The sequence below is a fragment of the Canis aureus genome, chromosome 10 (genome assembly GCF_053574225.1).
Source record: "Canis aureus isolate CA01 chromosome 10, VMU_Caureus_v.1.0, whole genome shotgun sequence".
Classification (NCBI taxonomy): domain Eukaryota; kingdom Metazoa; phylum Chordata; class Mammalia; order Carnivora; family Canidae; genus Canis; species Canis aureus.
Genome location: NC_135620.1, coordinates 36232270 through 36252500, shown reverse-complemented (window position 1 = coordinate 36252500; position 20231 = coordinate 36232270). Strand labels below are relative to the sequence as shown.

At 37.3% G+C, this 20231-nt stretch overlaps 1 protein-coding gene across 12 annotated transcripts in view; it reads left to right on the top strand.

Moving 5' to 3' along the window:
- Positions 1–20231, top strand: part of NFIB (nuclear factor I B) — a 444693-nt gene that overhangs the window by 323979 nt on the left and 100483 nt on the right. For all 12 annotated transcript variants that reach the window (XM_077911987.1, XM_077911994.1, XM_077911986.1 and 9 more), the window contains exon 3: positions 19244–19297. In XM_077911987.1, the coding sequence (XP_077768113.1) occupies positions 19244–19297 (54 nt within the window). The remainder of the gene's footprint in view (positions 1–19243; positions 19298–20231) is intronic.

Sequence of the window (20231 nt, the reverse complement as noted above, 5' to 3'; positions counted from 1 at the left end):
AGGATCACGCCCCGGGCCAAAGGCAGGCGCCAAACCGCTGCGCCACCCAGGGATCCCAAATTCTAAGATTTTTAAATAAGGCTTGTTCAGTGACACATAGAGCCACCAGGAGTTGTGTACTAAACAAATCTGGAGGGCTTGCTCCCTGTAGCCCGCACTGTGAACATCGTTTCATGGAGGTGCGTGATGTGATGGGCCCAGTGATACCTCTCGTTAAAGGAAAGTTCAGTGTCTCCCAACATTTCATAATGCAAAACAATTTTCTTCTCTACCTTGAAAAAATACCATGTGAGGAATATGGAGCCCTTATAGTGCCTAACACTGAGCCACATGCTAATGTTCGTGGTTGCTAGCATTTAACAGGAGACTGCATGTTCTGCCTGTAGACTCATTGCCCTGTTGGAGAGGAATAAATACCTTTTCCTTCAAGGTTCTTCTAGCTGGACTAAGAATCAAATTGACATGAGGCAGATTAACAGTAGGAAAATCAAATTTAATAGCACACCTATGAGGAATCCAACAGATATGGAAATTCCAAAAATGTTTAGCAACATGATGCTTGTATGAGCTAAGGAGAGGGGTAGGGAGATAAGGATACAAAAGAGAGAAGGACCATCAGCAGGAAGGTGAAAGGGGATGTTTGGAAAGCAAAAGTTGCCCTATTATACAGGTATGTTTTTTAGGTAAAGAGAATCTCTGTTAATAGCCCTCTTCCTGATACATGCAGGCAGTTGAGGGAGAGGTACAGAGTTTTTCCTCAATCTGGTGGGTTTTGATTGCTTTTAACTAAAAAATACTGCTCATGCCAAAGTGACCCATCTGGGGGTGGCCTGCCCTTGGCCCCTACAGCCCTAATACTCCCTTTTGGCTTTTCATGGAAAATTTTCCTTAGTATATACTTCCTAAGCTCAGTTTGATTTGTGCCTTTTATATCTTGTAATATGTTATTTTTAAATGATGATAAGAATGGGATAGCCTGGGCAGCCCTGATGGCTCAGGAGTTTAGCACTGCCTTCAGCCCAGGGCCTGATCCTGGAGACCCGGGATGGAGTCCCAGGTCACATGGAGCCTGCTTCTCCCTCTGCCTAAGTCTCTGCCCCTTTCTCTCTCTCTCTCTCTCTCTCTCTCTCTCTCTGTTGCTCATGAATAAATAAATAAAATCTTAAAAAAAAAAAAAAAAGAATGGGATAGCCTTGAACGTTTTTTTGGTCTTTGGTTGGTAGCATTCCTAAAGATGGGCCCAGGTTGCCTTTGTGATTTTACCATTTCTTTTCCTAAATTACTTCCAAAATTTGGTGGAAAGCTGCAGCCTCAGGACACCTCTACCTCTCTGACACGACTAACAAACACTACACTAATTTGGAACATATGTTCTGTCAAAGTTTACCTATAGCCTTGGGTTCCAAATTTGCAACTTCAGCATCTTCCATTGAAAAGAAACAGCATTTTTTTTCTTGAACTCCCCCCTTGCCTCCCCTTGAACCATAGTCTTTTATAACAGTAATAAGGAAATGTGGTTATGGGTATAATTGCCATGAGGCAATTGTACCCTTGAGGACGGGCAGAATTTTCTTTTCTGTAGTGTGAGGACTGGGCTCTATCAAGAAACTCCATTTGCAAATAACTCAATTAGAATAATAACAATGTCTTTATTTTTATGGCAACTTTCCCTATAGAGATCAAAGCGCGTTAGAAACATCCTATCAGATTCATTGTTCTAATACCCGGTGGACTGGAATAAAAAAGTTTTATTATAGCTCGTTTGAGATAGGCGATTGAGGCCAAAAGAGGTTAAGTGACATCCCAGAGGTCACAAAGAAACTCAGTAGGGGAACTGCAACGAAAAATCAAGGTTTCCTGTTACTCTGCAAGTTATCAAGCTACATTCTTTCCTGGCCATTGTAAAGGATGAGAATAAAGTACAAGCTCTCTTTTAGGATTGCAAAATAATGTAGGTGAAAGTGCTTTGAAAATCGTAAAGGTATTGTTGCTATCTTTATCACTTAGTACAAATGGAAGGTAAGAAAGAGCCTTATTGTCAGTGTCTCCTTATTCTAATGGCCATGACATGGATTTTCAAATTCGGGTTGATTGGGCCCAAATGATCAGTTTTCTTGATCATTAATGAAGGTCTAATGAAAAATCACATTTATAACTCTAAATAAAATAACACACTTAAGCATCTTATGGCTCCTTACAATTCTTAAAGAATTCTAGGAGTTTGAAAGCAAACTAGTAACAGATTGAGAAGCCAAAAATCAAAGTTGCTTTGGTTAAATAAACTGCCAAACACAAAACTTAACCAAGCACTCTGATTTTCTTTCTTCTTTTCTTTTCTCTTTTTTAAGGTTTTCACTTTGGACTCCATAGTTCTCCGGGTGGGTGTGATGTATTGAGGCCCCCCCCCCCTTTTTTTCTGGGTGTATGAGATGTGGGAGTAAAATTGCTACTAATCTTCCAACCTGATTTCAGGGAGCCTTGGAGGATGCATTCTCTGGGGAGGAGACACAATTAACTTGATGTTCTTAATTACTGTTGTTTGCTTTGTGATTAAAGGTGGTGTATTTTGGTGGAGAGCTGTTGGCTCCCCAAGTGTCCAGTGTGCTGGTGTTGGGGAACATCCAGAGTGATGGCATTCCCTCCTTTGAAGAAGAATCCCCTTTCCAGTAACTGGGATCTGAAATATCAGAAATGCCCACAATTTTATCTGACCTTGCCTTTTAACAGAAAAATGAGCTGTTAGGCAAAGCACAAATACACAGGGCTGTAAAGCTGTGTCTGATGTTCAGAGTTCTAGAGTAAGTTCATATTCCTTCCCTTTAACTCAAGTAAACGAAGTGATCTTCCCATTTATCATCCATCTTCCCTGTCAGTCTCCTGGGAAGAGTAATGGCCTTGAGACCTCATCTCATCATCAGTGCACTTCTTGTTGTGTCTTAATGCTTAATGAATGTTAAACTGAGAACGAATCAGCTTAAAGATAAACAGGTGAACAGAAAATAAAGCTCAACCAACGTGAACCTGTGTGTAAAATAACATGGGAAGAAAACATCCATCTTGTAAGAGTGCTTTGAGCCCCACTAAATGGGGCAAAAGTGGGCTGAGGAGACACATGCTATTCTCTTCCAGTCGAATGAATTATACCAGCTAGTTTATTCTAGTTTTGATCATTGCTGGGTGATATTAATTAGAGAACGTTCAGTTATTGCTTTCTTACTGTAAACGTATTTTTTTAAAGGAAAGTTTTCTTAAGCATTCCCCTTTTCCTTTCAAATGGCCTCGCTGGATTCCAGGCTCTTTTCTCCCCCCTTTGTGGTGTCTTTTGTATTTTGGTTTTCAGGGCATGGCATGAGGTACATATCCATAATGCCACAAAGGATTCCAGCCCAGTGAAAAAAGAAAGCTGAGCAGTGTTGTCACTTTAACAACACACCAGTCACTTTGAATGGGAGCCTAATGTGAGGAGGAAGCTTTGGCTTGGAATCTAGATGGGGGTATCCTAACCTTCGTATTCAAGTTGTGTGTGAAACCCGACTTCATTGCAGTCATGGAGATTGCCATTGAGTAAACAAGTCTACATAAACAAGAATGATGGAGCAGCACAGTAAAGTCTTCCTATTTATAGTTTATTATTTCCAAGCAAAAATAAAAGTTCTCATTTTGAGGGAAAATTACTTCTCTGGTTCATATCCTTTCAAAATGAACTAGATTTTTATCCCATCTTTCCTTCATTGAAGTATTCCTTAGATGTAGATTTTATGTCCTTGAGTTCCTTAGATAGAGGGAAGTATAGTTTTTTTGTTAAAAAAAAAATCTAATATTCTGTCCACAAGATGTAGAATGACAAGCATAATTTTCCTATAAAGAGCTGTGGCTCTTTATTTCATTTTTAAAACCATGTCACAGGCGGGAGAAGGGCTGGGACCCCTCTGGTAGGTACAGCTATGCACGTCAGTGATGGAAACTATAACATCAAACCTTGCTTCTGCCTCAGTCGGTGGTGCCGAACATCCTTCACCTCTTCCAGCAGTTGAAACATATCTATGAAGGAAACTTATGGTTTCAGTCCAGTTCTTGGGCAGAGAGACACCACAGTTCGCACGTTCTCTACCTGCCTTGGCATCCTCAGCCAACACATCAAGGCTTACGCAGACCTAGGAGAATACAGTTTCCTTCCCGGCCAGGTGTAGCACAGTGTGAGAAGTCCAGGGGATACCACATGTTGAGATTTAACCTTTCCGGGTGGGGATGGTTGGAGAAAACTCCCTTGAGGTGGTACAACCCATCTCTGGTAATAAATAATTTACTTGTAAATTTACTTGTAAAGTAAATAAAAAATTTACTTGTAACTATTTCCATGTTATTTTGTTGCATTTTATCTGCCATGCCATTTTTAAGTGGATGGAGACTTTGTGCTTGTTGGCTTCCAGCCATATCTTCAAATACATTGTTTGAAGGTGGAGATTAGTAGTCTCCACTAATCTCTGTCCCCCTATTTCTAGGTGGGTGCCTCTTTAAACCAATTTCTGGGTGTTATATCTGTCATAATTTCAGTTATCTTTTAGGATAGTGCAAACAATTCAATTTCATTTGTTTTATCTTGGCTTTAATGGAGTTATATATTCCTACGTGATGGTTCTTAAATCACAGAATCCACATAATAGAGTACATTGAAAGAACTGGTGATATTTTCTTGCTGCCTTTTTTTGGACTGCAACTCATAATTAAAGTTTAAGTAAATAATATATTCACAGTAAAAAACCGGTTAGGGTTTAGAGTCAATTTCTCTCTGGCATTATGCTTCCTGCCTGTTACCCCCATTACCAGAGACACTAAAGGACTGTTTCTATTTTATGTCAGCATTATTCCCGTGGTTTTCAACGTCTGTGTAACATGTATTCCATCACACTGGATGTTACATTTTGGTATGTTCACTGCATTATAGTTTTCTCATTGGAAATAAAAGGGAAGGAAGGAGGATGCAAAAAGTGGAAATTATGGCTAGGCCTCCTTCATAATCACATTATGCCTATTTAGATTGTCACTTATTTTCTTTTTTCTTTTTTTTTTATGATAGTCACACACAGAGAGAGAGAGAGAGAGAGAGAGAGGCAGAGACACAGGCAGAGGGAGAAGCAGGCTCCATGCACCGGGAGCCTGACATGGGATTCGATCCCGGGTCTCCAGGATCGCGCCCTGGGCCAAAGGCAGGCGCCAAACCGCTGCGCCACCCAGGGATCCCTATTTTCTTTTTTCAATAAATATTTATTTAATTAAATTTGTAAATGTTGCCTTAAGTGACATAGATTGACAGGAGGCTCAGGTTTCAAAATTTCAGTAAACTGTACTTTTTAGTTGATACAATCTCCATATGATATTTGGTGCTAGCTATCATAAACTAGGATAATAAGGTTTAAAAGACTCATGAAACTAAAGCTTGGGGGAGTGGGCAGGAGAGTTCAAAATGATTGAAAGGAAACAGAGGGACACTGTAACATGGTACAATGCTGGTAGCCGAGTGTGCCCAGCTACCACCAGTGTCATCTGTTAAAGTGTCATCAGGAAAAATGCCATTGGATTGATGTTCTGTGTTTTCCTTGGTGTTACTTCCCTCTAATGGGGCTGTTAATCAGGCACACTGAAAAACATCATGTCAATCCACATAATTTTTATTTGTGATTATAAAGTTTTGGCACTGTGAGTTCATATACTTCCTTATGCATAAGGACATCAATATTTTTGTGTTGTCTCATATTTGTGGAGAAATCTAGGAAAGCCTCATAAATTAGAGTTCTGATCAAAGAAAATACTTTTGTCTATTTTTTTTTTTTTGTCTATTCTTATTTAATGAATTTTCCTATGTGAAAATGCCGGATGTCAAGTGAGGTCTTGTGAACGATTTCTTAGAGAAAGCAGAGTAATGTTGAAATTATTTTTCCTTTTAAATATGTATTATTCTTATGTTGATGTATTTTGGTATATATTTAAGGCAATCTTTTTTTTAAGGCAATCTTTTTTATTTTCCCTACATGATATTGTTAGCTATGCAGACAACTGATAAGCAATTCAAAGTTGTGTTATGACATATAAATAAATGTGTTATATAAAGATAATCAGACTCAGTGGATCCAGTCAAGAAGCAAATAGCCATGTTTTTAGAAAAGTCATTTACACAGGAAAAAAATTCAAGTATCAAACTTGTTGGATAGAGACTGACTATAAAATGGTAAAAAGGAGAAATAGTAAACGTGGATGGGTGCGTAGGATTATCAGATCTCTTGGAAGAGATGATTTAGAGCTGGCATTGAAAATCTAAGTAATTATAAAAAAATAAAAAATAATAATAAAAAAGAAAATCTAAGTAATTAGTCTTTTTTTTTTCAACTTGATTATATGTTGGTGTCATACATTACATAAGACTTTGGGATATAGGATTTCATACTTAGTGCTGAATAGTGACAGTGCTTTCTCACCTTTTTTTAATGAGAATCATAACAACTACTTGAAATTTATTAAATTCTAAATGGTATTATATTTAATCTGTCTAATACTGTTAACTCTATTACCTGACATTTATGTTAGAGTGATGAATATGTCAAATTTCAGCAAGCACATATATCTGTCAGGGTCCAGGAAAATAGAGTTTCTATCAGAGCATCCAGTAGAAAGACTTTTATGAGGGAAGGATAGGGGGCAATTACAATGATGTTAGAACAGGCAAGAAGCCAAATGGGCAGTGAGGCTACTCAGACATTAGCCACCAGCAGGAACATACTACCTCAACTAAGGCTGCAGGGGTCAGGGGAGAAGGTGATGTTACCACAGTCCTTGAGCCACAACTATCAGAGCTGAATGGGGATCACAGAGAGAGGGGCCCATCCATTGGAAGCTAGAACGACAAAGGATTCCTGGCCACCAGTTGGAGAAACCTGTCAAAGCAGAGAGAAGACATACTTTGCCTCTCCTTTCTTCTTGCCTTCCAATTTCCCAGACTCCCACCTGTGCTTCCAGTTGGTTGGACCTAGCCCAAAGCCAGTTGTTAACAGAGCTGGGAAATGTAGTTTGCAGGAAAAGAGTGAGGGATGGCTCTGAGGACAAGTTACAACTACTTGGCAATTCTGATTTTTGAGATAGGGTGGAGAGATGGAATTGAGGTAAAGATCAGAGCATTAATTTCATGGGAGGGATTGTGTTTGTATGATATTATCCAAAGTTTATCATACTAGTTTTTTTATTGGCATCGAGTTAATAAATTTTTTATCCTACTGGAAAATTTAGTTTATGATTTGTCATTATAGCATTATTATTAGATGCTTTTGAAAATTCTCCATGAATAATATTTTTGGTTAATTTTCAAATTTCAACGTCCTTTAAATGTCAGGAAGAATTTAATCTTCTCTAATTAGAACAAATCTTTAAAACCAAAAACAACAGGTGACAGGCTCAATCATTCTGTTGATGGTTAACTCTGACAAAGAATCATCGATGACCTCACCTTCCCCTCTTCTATCTTCTGGAGGTACTGAGAATGGACAAGGGAAGTTCAACTGCCCTTGTCATCAAGCACTGCCTACAACTTGGAAATGATGTTGTGGTTTCTTGGTTTTTCTGTGATTTCTTTGGAGGCTCAGTATGCAGCATACTTTGTTTTTTGATTGGAATGCAATGTCAGTCTTGAAATGGCAGCATAATAATCAATTTGGAAAACTGAACATTAGCTATGTGTAATGTATGTGCAGTAAAAATAATCTTTATGAGCATGGGAGATGAGTCTGCAGTAAAAAACTTGAAGTCGGTCTGTGTTAAAGTTTTGTCACATCTGGAAGGCATTTGATGTATAAAATTACCTAGGTTTGATACCATTCAGGGTTAAGACATATGGATGAGACATTATACAGAAACTGGTTCTTTTTCATACTTTTTATTCTAAGCTTAGAGATTTTCAATCATAGGAGTCCATTTGACTCTCTGCTAAAGATAAATTGAGCAAAATGACAAAATGGAAGGTATTTTGAGCACATGGTACATGGCTGAGCACATGGTACGTGGCTCTGCACACTAGTCTTGATTCCCTTCTTTAAAATGAATATAGCAAATGGACATACCTCTCCTCATTTGTTCTCATTTCCCAAATAATCATAGTCATGAATAGTGGATTCCATGATAGGCTTCTATAACAGGCTCTTTATTATTCTTGGTTAAAATAACCTGTATTTTTAACTTTCTTTTACAAATGACATTTGAAAGAATATTGCCACATTGGATTATAACAAATCTTCATATTTCTCTTGGGTTATAAGCTTTTTAGAGTTCCTTCAAAAATATTATCCTACTCATTAGAATAATCCTGACCTTCCCTTAGAAAAAAAGGTAAAATCAGGGGTTCTGGGTGGCTCAGTCAATTGAGCATCCTGACTTGATTTCAGCTCAGGTCATGACCTTAGGGTTGTGAGATTGAGCCTTACATTGGGCTCAGTGGTGAGTATGAAGTCTGCTTGATCTTTTCCCTCTCTCTCCCTGTGACTCTCCACATGCCTACTTCTCTTTCTCCCTCTCAAAAAAAAAAAAAAAAAAAAAGATAAAAATCACATTAGCTGGGCTTTTTTGATTTGTATTTATCTTATCAGTAAAAATGAGTGACATTCTTCTCATGCACAATTTTAATTTGCAGGAGGAAATTACTATCTCCTCGTTTGTTTCCTCATTTTATCCTTTTTTGAAAATGTTCATTCACATGATGTATTATTTAGGTAGTCTAATTCCTGGTAAACTAGCTTTTGCCCTGAAAACATGGGGACAGAACTTCTTTGAACCACTTATCAAGGAATTGTTAGGACATTGAATACCGCTCCTCTCTCTGCCACATCCGCACGCTTCCTATTCCATCAAGTGACTTCTCTGATTTTTTCCTCCAATTTCATGATAAAGTTATTTTATAAAAATAGGAGTACTGAATGTCTGACATGCAAATCTGCCTTACTGTGGTAGGAGGCATATTATTTTTGTCTTTATTTTTCTGCTAATTATTGTGCACCTCTGGATTAAATACATAACATTTATTTTCTATGAATATATGGTCATAGATTTAATAATAAAGCAAAGGCTAGTAGTTATCCATCATATATAGCCAATAAGATACATAAAAAAACCCATTCAGTTTCTTTTCTGTAAGTTTGTATGATGCTTTAAAAGTAAATATTTTAATGATTTGGCAAAGTATCTTTTCACCTGGCATAACAGAAATCTTTTCAAGTAAAAATTTTCTTTTTAGGAACTCATGTCTATGATAAAAAGAGCACTTTTCAAATAAGAATATGACTTCAGTCAATGACTGAATCAGTTGCTAAATTTGTATTTGGAGAGAGGTTTTTAAAAAAATAGAATACATGTAGATAATCCTCAGACAAATAATAGCTAGGATTGGCATTACTGGCAATTATAATTTGAGGAAGGTGAAAAATGCCTTAAGTTAGAGCAGCCATCAAGGTCTTGTCTATTGTAAAATAGTGATCATTTATTCACAGGTGTTGATTGAGCACCTACTAATATGCCAGGAATTATGCTAAGTAGTAAATAAGACTTCCATGTATCTTGACCTCATGAATTTTATAACCTAGCCAACCTAGTCCTTTAATTTCCAGTGTTGTTAGTGTTTTCAAAGGGAAGTGTATAGTGAAAACAGAGGAGGACCAATTAAGTGGGGCTTCTGGGCGAGGAGTGAAAGTGGAAAATTAAACCTTAAAATGTATTTTTAAAAAGTATGTTAGGGCAGCCCGGGTGGCTCAGTGGTTTATCGTTGCCTTCAGCTCAGGGTGTGATCCTGGAGTCCTGGAATCGGGTCCCACGTCAGGCTCCATGCATGGAGCCTGCTTCTCCCTCTGCCTGTGTCTCTGCCTCTCTCTCTCTCTCTTTCTCTCTCTCATGAATAAATAAATACAATCTTAAAAAAAAAAGTATGTTAATCTTTCTCCACAAATACTTGTGCATATTTTCACTGTTGTGTGAAGTTATTTTTCCCCCTCTTATTCCTGTTGTAAATGACTAAGGCTAAAAATTTGTACCTTTTTCTCATCTGGTTTTAAATGATTGGGCAACGTGAAAACTGATTGAGGCATAAGTGGTTTGCTTAGGGTCAGAGTACAAGTGGTTGGCAGTTACTGAATGGGACCCAGGCGTTCTGACTCTCCAGACAGTTTTGAGAAAACACAGCCTGCTCCCTGAGAAGAAAAATTGCCAACAAAATATTAGAAAGTCTTGTATCTGGTTTTAATCTAGATATACAATATGATATTAAGTTTTGGAGAAATACATGGAACGACCTAGCTAGCATAAAGGGGCCATGTGTCCACAGGACTGTGGCACCTGTAGGATTTAGATTAATCCATGAAAACCCTTGGACAAAATAAAACAGATAAGTCAGTCACCATGTCAGACAATGTAACAAGTGCTATTCAGGGCTTTGGAGATAAGAGAGCATTTATTTTTCCATGCTTTCCTTTTAAGAGAAAATCTAAGACTAATATGATCATAGATACGTTGCATTTGGTTTATATTGAAATTTTACATTGATTTTTTTCAACTTGCCTCTATAATTATGTTCTTGAGTCTGATGACGTTCTGGTTTTCATTTTCAGATTCATATTTCACCAACATTCTCTTTGCACTACATACCTTACTATAAAATGCAGGTTTCTTGGTTTCCAAGGGAAAAAAAAATGTATATTACATAGAATAGCTAAAATCCACAATGTCTCCCAGATGGGAAAGACAGGACATTCATCTCATCTTTTCCTACTGGATCTGGCTGGGCTTTGGAAAGTACTTCATTGTTTTCATGTGGCAAAACGTATTGGCCAATTTTTCCTTAAAGTACGCAGTGGCGTGTTCATCTAATATTATGAGATATGGGCAGCATTTATGAAAGATTATAAATCTTACAACTCTCTTCAGAAACTTAAAATACAGCTGGAGATGTTTTGCTTCCAACAAACATGCAATCTTCATAAAATTGGAAAAGAAATGTTTTGAATAAATAATGTCTTGGTTTATTTCTCTCTAGTGCAAGAACTATTTTTTTAGTCAAAATCATGCCATAAAACTCCTCCCTCCACTACACTAACACCCCTGCCTCTGTATTTATATTTTCCTGGTGCATTAAAAAAATTTTTAAGTATGCCAGATTGCTTTGCCTTGTTTTTAAAGATAGAAAGCTGGATTTGCTCCCGGGGACTCTTTCCCTAACTAGGCCAGTTTAAAAACTAAACAAGGATTGAGTCAGTTAATTAATTTAAATGAGATTACAAATCAAAAACATATTACGCAATCTTGATTTAATTACCACATTTTATTTACTTAATTGAAAACACACTGTAGAAACTTAGCAATCTTGACAATGATCAGTATGGTGTCTTTGCATTCTATAGGGTAAAGGCTTAGAAAGCAAGAAGTGTCGATGATCCTGGTTGTGACCTTTGGTTCACTCAATCCCTGGATCAGTAAAGAATCATTGAACTTAATCTTAGGTCAGAAAGGTCAGATACTATTATCCCTGCTTTCGTTTGTGAGGTTTTGGTGCTAGTTAATGAAGCAGTGCAAACTTCTGGTCACAGATATTGGCAGGTTTAACGCTTTTTGTGCAGGGGTGTTTGTATCTGCACTGGTCAATAGTCCCCTCCTGAGAACAGGTTTAATTTGCTCTCATGCAGGCATATGATTTTTTTTCCCCTTAAATTTCAGTGGCCTCTGTCTTTTGGCTAATTCTTTGTGAACCAATTTTGGTCCTAAGTCCAAATAAATCGTTATTTTAATCCCTGAGATATGATGCTTTGAACCCAATCACCCTGTTAAAACCAAAAACGTAGCTCTTCAAAAGAAAGTTTAAAAGTAGAACTAGTGGAACATGTGGAAATAAGATATAGAGGATATATTACATATCTACGCTCTTGTTTTATATTTTCTTTGGTTAAGTTAATTTATCTGTAATGACCCTCAACGCAGCAACCTCTCTTAAAACTATGAGTTTTGTTAATATTGAACATATATTTAAAAATCTATGTTAGCCAATGAAAAGGAAGATCATGGGCCTTTAGATGGGAAATAATATAGATTAAAAAGCATGATTAAGAATATGTAGGAAGCCATGTTTCCTGAATATTACTTTGCTTCTGCCAAACATATTCAGAGAGGTTTGATTTCTCTTCCTACTCAGAACTGGGTTTAGTGGAGGGAGCACAGGTTCAGCAAAAATTTATCACAGACTCCGTTAACAAAGTGACAGAGTTGATGCTTTCCATGGGTACATGGTTAACCAAGTTTTGCAAGGAAGCAGATGCCATATAATGGAATGCCCTATTGAGAAGAGAGAGAGATACAGAAGCTAGAGAGAGACAGAGGGAGATGGAGAGAAAGAAGGAGCAGGCATTTTCCTACACCTTTACATGCTTATGAGAGACAAGGAAAGCACTTAGTTTTTCTTTGTTCTTTTTTTGTGTGTGTTACTCTAATAAGCATTTAATAGAGGAAAAAAATATTGTAAAACTATAGTTTTGTGTCACCCCAATTGATGAAGCAGTCCTCCATTAAAAGTGAAGCCATGTAGTATTTTAACTGTGCTGGAGAAAAATATGGTGAATTATGTAATCAGATTGCAATTATATAAAGCTAAATCACTGTAAATCCCAGGAAAGCAGCCATTGTGGAAAATAAACTGTCAAGAGTGAGGAACAGCGCTTGGGGCAGAGGGAAATGGAAGAAGGTGAGGGAGGTGGTGCCCTAAGAGAACTGTTTTCTCCTCCTGCACCCCCTTTAAAAAGGTGCCTGGTTTTGTCTTATTTTTGTGTGTCCCTATTATAAAATGCATGCATTTGTATCCCTTCCCTCAGGGTTTTGCTTGTTCCTTACATCTTGACTTTTCTCTTTCTTAAGTGATTCTTTCTGGCATGCTACATATTTAATTTGTAAAAATATACTATTTTAGTATGTTAGTAATTAACGTTTAGGAGAGAAAGAAGGGGACCATTCTAAGTCTTTTAAAAAAATCCCATGGTATTCTTTAGTTGACAATGGGCTATTTCTTTACCTGCTTAAAGCAAAAGAATATGACAAAGGGGCCCTTTATCACATGATGACTAATTTTAGTTCTAGCAAGAGGCTATCTGTAGGTTAACAGGTTACAGTGTGGGTTTCATTTACTCTTCTGATATCCCTTGATATAAAAGCCATATTGTTATAGAATCATAGAATTTTAGAGCTAGAAGGGATATGACAAATTACCTTCTTCAGCCCTTCTTTGCATCAACATGACTATAAATTAAAATCATGCCTCTCAAATTTAGTTTTTCTGTTGATACTCCAGTCATGGTGTCAAAAAAGAAAATGAATTCCTGAAATAGGTTTCATCCAGGAATATAACGACAGCTTATGTATAAAGGTCATTAAAAGCTTCTTGGCCTCCACCTTGCAAACTGGGGGTCTGCTTCCAGGCCCTTACCGAACATTTCTTCCGTTTGTAGGAGAGACCCCCAAATTAATTCTGACTAAAATAGTCTCTCTTATCTACTCCCTCCCATTTCCAAATATTCCATCGGGAAGTAAAGGAAGCAGAACTGAGCCTTAACTTCAGGCGAGGACTAGTACACCTAGCCCTCTTCCTCTTTTTGTTGGCCACCAAAGGTGTGTCTGTTTGACTTCTAATGTATGTTTCTTCACCGAAGGGGCATGGCTAGTCTTTCTTCTTTGTACACTTCCTTAGTTTTATAGACCAATTGTTTCCTACTCATTTAGTTTACTCAACCGAGTGTCAAGCAGTATATTGAAGATTAGGGGTATAGGCTAAATAGGTCAGCATCCCTTCATGTATTTCATGAATCTAAAAGGCGCATGACCTCAACATGAAGGACTTTGGGGAGGAAAAAAAGGGTGACACAATGTGCAAAGACTTGGAGGCATCAAGTGTGGATGATACATGGGGAAGCAGAAGACTAAAATATGACCTGAGAGTTGGTAAAGACCAGAAGGTGTCTGGAATGGCATGCTAAAAAATTTGGAGATTTTTCTGTATTTGGAATACATGTAAGGGTTTTAGCAGTGAAGTAGCTTAATCAGTTTAGGGTTTTAAAAAGCCTTGGTAGCAGAGTAGAATTATGTACTATCATAATATGACATCTGTTCATTTTTCAAGGATCTGTTCCTTAGGTCCTTCCCTCTGATAATTTCTATGACACACCCTTACTCATCCTTCCTAGGAAGAACCAATTGTTTGCTGATCTTGATATAAGACTCGTTATTAGCACCTATCACTGTATTATATTTTATTTGTACATTTACTTCTTTTTGGGCAGCCTCTGAGCTCTAGAAGGCATAGAATGTATATTCTTCTTAAAACAGTATTTTAAGGGTCATTATTATAAATTAATTGGAAATTTAATAGGCATGTATTAAGAACCTTTTTATGTTCCAGACATCAGCAATTGGGATATAGAAGGTATTCTGTGAATCTTACTGATTCATATCTAATCGATGCTTATAGTAGTTACCTTCAGAAATTTTTCAGTTTTGATGATCTGCCCCCATCAGATAATTGAGTACTTCAGAAAGTTAGTACTCAATAACAAACATTTAAGTGGTGATTATTTGTTTATTATCTTACATATTTAGCGAATATTTTATTGGACTTCCACTAGATTGTTAGTAAAGCATTAGAATTCTCTTTGTTTAGCAGGGAGAATCCAGACTAAATTTGATTTAGAGTTCTCCTCTTTTTCAAGCATCAGTAAGCTTATAGATTTTAATAATAATTGTTTCCAACTTAGAAAGAATAGCTATGGGCTTTTAAAATTTATGAAAAAGGTTTTGAATGTATTGGTAAATGGTAGGAAGGAGGAGGGAAGTTAGGGGAAGGTCAAGTTCCCAGAAACATTTAATCTACTAAAAGATCACTTGGCTGTACGTGATTTGCAGATTGCATCATAACCTCTCAAGAGGCAGTGTGACTGAATGGGTGGCCTATGTAGAGAACATATGTTTTAATAGTTGTCATGTAACTTTGGACAAGCCATTTAGGTCACTTAAATATCCCAGGATCTTCTAAAAAAAAAAAAAAACTGGGTCATTAGGGAAACTGACCATTTCTCTTCTTAAGATTATATTTATTTGAGAGAGAGTGAGAGAGCAAGAGAGCATGAGCTGGGAGGAGGGACAGAGAGAGAGAGGGAGAAGCAGGGAGGCCAACATGGGGCTGGATCCTGGGACTCCGGTATCATAACCCAAGCCGAAGGCAGACACTTAACTGACTGAGCCACCCAGGTACCCCAAAGCTGGCTATTCTTTAGGTAAAGTTTAGATATTAGAAGAGCCATAAAAGGCTGGCTGCTTTTTAAAAGGGAGTGCACAACAGGATTGAAGAAAATTTGGTAAGGGTCATGTGGGGATGTGAATCTTTTCTTATTCCTGGAGGAGGAGGAATAGATTGAGTTCCAAAAGCAGTAACTTAGAAATGGCTTCATTAATTATATTTTTCCAAGAAGAAGACATATACATTTAACTGACACTTTTAAAATATAAAGAATAAGGGTAATATGAGGTTTTTAGAAGTACAATAATTATACTCGTATAAGTAATACAAGCTATTTCAGTTCTACATCATGTCCAGTGAAGTCAGAAAGAGACAACAAAATGTAGAAGATCTAGATTGGGGTCAAGGAAGAGAAAATAAAATGTGGAAGGAACGATGAAGGACTGGTTTAGGTGTGCTGCCTTCAAGTTCCGTTTCCCTCTCTTGTTCTCCACTGCGTCCAGATTGTTCTAGACTCAAGACCCAGTGTGCTGGGCAACTCACAACCCCCATTCTTACCAGCCTTGTTCTTCAAAGACTTCAGTCTTCTGGAGGTAATCTTCATCAAGTGGCTTGTATCTACTGCCTTTTGAGCATGAGAGTTCCTGAGGCCTTGCAACTCTCTCCCTTGAGAGGAGAAGGTGGCTATAGCTTTAACATAGGAATTCTCAGCAGGCACACACTCCTTCATGTTCAGGCCATTTACCACAGACCATTTTACATGCTTGCCCTGGGACTGGTGGGTAGAATTTAGTCATATCCCTTTTCTTCCTTTTTTCCTGAGAATTAGTCCATTAAATATATTAATCATTCTTTGACTGTGATCTCTGTGATTGATATATTTCACTTACGGGTTGTATGGGATGTGTCTGACCAGTACATGATGGTTTACATAATGAAAGCTTTGCGATGATTCTATGAGATAGATAGTATTACAGTTGTAAAAATATAGACCACAAGGCTCTAAGAGTTAAGTAATTTTGCACAAAATCACACTACTAGTGAGGAACAGAGCTAGAATTCACAATAACATATTAAATACACACAGACACACACGCACACAGGACTTGAGCAAGTGATGGAAGTGGTTGAAGAAAAGGGTGTAGAGTAATGTGACCTGGGTGGTGAATTGGAAGGGTTTTAAATGTGGTCTGAATAATTCCTTCTCTGAAGTTAACCACAATAACAGTTCATTTTGATTTCTCTGCCAAGTGTGACTCCCCGGTTACTTCCTTTTCCAGCAGTTGGAATTAAGTGACTGGTATAAGATGCCATAAGAGTTAAGAGTAGATTATAGCGTTAGAATTTATAGTCTGAAAAGTAAATGTTAACTTGCTCACTCTCTAAGGGGGCCCTATTCTATGTTTTGGGGTCTAGTTTATACTATTTTACTTCATGAAAAGGCACAGACTTTGGAATATGAGGGGAAGATCTGCCTTTGTGTGCCAGTAAATGCCAGATCATTTTAGAAAGTGGAATTCTTATTAAAAGCAAGTGTGTGACTCAAATTTAGTGTCTACTTCAGTTTTTCCTCAAATACTTGTTTTTTGTTGTTGGTTTTTTTTAGTAATTATATTGTTTTCAAATGAAGAAGTTGGTGTGCAGTTGTTGGAAATGGGGGAAGGGGTAATTTGCAGCAGAAAAGAATAGAGTTTCCCAAGTGGGATGTTGTGGTAATGGGGGTGCCAGTGTTCTAGCTGAATACTTTTAGGAATAGAAGAGACATTCACTTTTTTAATTGACCCAAGTTTTAGCAGCCAGATGTTGGGAAAGAGTTTTGTGGTACCATTTTGAAATTGATTTAAGTAAACATGCTAAGGCTCATGGAGAGTCTACAACCACTGTCCCCTGAGGACAACCTCAACCTGCCTCGTGTGTCATCAGGAAGGTGGCATTAGCGACCTTGAAGGATGCAAGGTCTAGGCCTCCGTAAATGTGAAGTAAACATTAAAAGGAAAAAGAAAATATGAAGAGGCTCTCTGTTCAGTGGTATGTTAACAACAACAATGACGGCGACAATAATAATAAAAGTAGGAACGCCTCAAAATGTTAGGGTCACGAGAAATTAAACTGGAATGTAGTATCAGTATTGAAGGACATTTGTCAGAGGGACTCAAGGCAGAAATAACTGAAGCAGTAACAAAATAGTGTAATTTATCATTTTTATGTAACTATCATACTCCATGCCTGGAAAGTGGCCAATATTATACCATTTTTTTTAGGAATGTAGAAAGAGAAAGATTGACTTTCTAAGTTATAAGTCACTGAGTCTTGCCTCAATTTCAGAAACAATGAGAGAATTCATGAGAGACAAGCATTTTAGAGGATATCCAACTCTGACCGTCTGCAGGAGACACTAGCTTGAGTGGCCCTTATGAGTTTCTTTGCTTGCATTCTGGGAAGTCAGAAATCAATTGGTGGATAATGTGGGAATCACCACATATATTTGTGTAGATTTCATGAAAACTATTCTAGAGAAAAAAAAGACAAAGGAAATATGATGAAGAGGTGGAATTCTGATCTCAGCATTATATCTAGTTAGCAGGCATGAGGCAAAGTGCAAAAATAAATGGCCAAATTCTATACAGGAAGAGACTAACAGGATCCCCTTGCATTTCACATCAGAAGCAGCAATTGCAATATGCTAATCACTTACATGGATGAACAGAATCACCCTGCTGAAAAAACTAGCATAAGATTTTTCTGCTTAAATGAGACTGGATTCTTGTCTTGGCATAGGTACCATGGCAAGATTTCAGGGAAGAGATTTATCTATGGCCACCGATCAAATTTTGTTGAAATTCAGTATCAAGTTCAAAATTGCCTTTCCTAGGCAGGCAGAGAAGGCTGCTGAATCTGAGCCTTCCATTCCTCCGGCGTTTACCGAAAGCCTGGTGCATTTACAGCCTTGAACAGCACACTGCGCACTGAGGAAGACACAAAAGAAGTAGATAGAATCTCTGCCTCAGCTTAGGAGCATACAATTTAGTTGGGGAGACAAAACTTAAATACTAGGACCAATAAAATAAGATGATAAAGCAACCTGCAAGTAAGTGTATAATGATATGGGGCAAATGACACAGATAAATGCAGAGGGGACATAGAGGAAAGAGGAACGAACAAAACACAAGAGTGTTAGGTTAGCTGGGAAAGGCATGTTGCCTAACTGTAGTATAGCCTCTACGTTGTTTCCTATAGAATGCATCAATGAAAAATAACGTGGGATAGGAAATTTGATTATACTACATTGATCTTTTTCTCCTTATCTGCAGTCTGTCTATCACAGATGGAAATTAAATTGATCCAACAATTTGCTCTCCATAAAGCTATGTTAGTTTCTACCTAGTAATTTATGCTCTTCTTGGTGTTTGCAAATCGATTGCTATTATGGGATGAAGACAAATCTGGGCCTGGATCCAGTAGGTTGGGAGATTATGGGAGTGGATATGTGTGTATGCACATGAAATCCTGGAAAAATGGACTCTCGTTTCTGTGTATTTTACTCTTCGAATAAAAACATTTTCAGGTTCTTAAAAGCATGTTTAATTACACTCAGGTTGCATTTTTAGGGGATATATCTGCTTTATTTCATATTGGTACTAACAGGCCTGACCTTCAAACCACCTTTAGTGGCTTTGTAGCCAGACCTTTTGTTTCAAAAAGCCTTGCTCCATTCTGAGAATATGGTAGATCTCTACTTTATTTTTTCATTTTGACATAGAAATATGTATGGACATTTATCTAGCTCGATAAATAAAGTGTTGCTGCTGAAAGGCTTGGGAAAGTATACTTTTTTTAAACACTCAGCTTCGTTGTTGCATCTTAAAAAAATTTTTTAAAAGTCCTTCTGAGGATTGTGAAATTCATTCAAAACAAATTAAAAAGAAAACATTTTCTGTGATTTCTTTATAGATTCTGGACAATCAGGAAGTCCAAGCCACAATGATCCTGCCAAGAATCCTCCAGGTAAATATGTGCTCCAGGACATTTGCAATCTAACATTGTTGGAGAACAAAGGTACCACTGTATAGGTAAACACCCCATGATTGGTCAGCTGCCTATTTTGTTCTGGCAGGCAGGTATGATCAGGACAAGATGTGATTCTCCATAGGCCCTTCACAGTGGCAAATACTTCTATATAGGCGTCATCAGTACTTACCTAACCACCACCGTTTTAATTTTTGGTGATGTTTCTTGAAAAATGAACATGCGTGTATTTTAGTTGTACATTGTTCAGGTGCTAAAAGTCACTGCTGCTTAAAAAGCCAAAAAACTACTTCATCATTCTTTTAAAATGCACAAGAAAGAGTAAAAATTTCCATACTCTTATTATAGTTTATCAACTCGTATTACTTTATAAGGAGGGTTGGGCTAGAGGGTGGTTATGTTTTCAGTGAGGGATTTTTTTCAAACAAGTTTTTATTCCATAAGGTTTTTATTAGATTCCAAGAATCAGGAAATAATGAAAGTAAGACTTTTCCTTTAGTATGATGTATGCCAAATACCCTCTTTATGTCCAGAAGTTGTTCCAGATCTGAAAATGCGCTTTTATAACTTGGCTGTCTTCGTAGTTTCCTTGCTTCTAAATCTGAATATATAGAATTTGACATTAATTTAGGGGCATTTTGTGTTTTTTCCTCATAGTATAAAACTTGTGCAAAGAAGAATTTCTACTATTTCATTATCAGAATAATTTTATTTGTATTTGCAACTTGGGGAAGAGAGTGCTCTAAGAATAAACCAACAAAACCAAAACAAAATGAACAAAAAAAATCCAAACTCCCCACATAAGTCCCCTACCTCCCCAAATAATTTCATCTAGTTGTTTTCGTTGAAAATAAACCAAACCATTTATGAAAAGTAATAATAAAAGTTTCCTCAGGTAGAATTAGTATTAGGT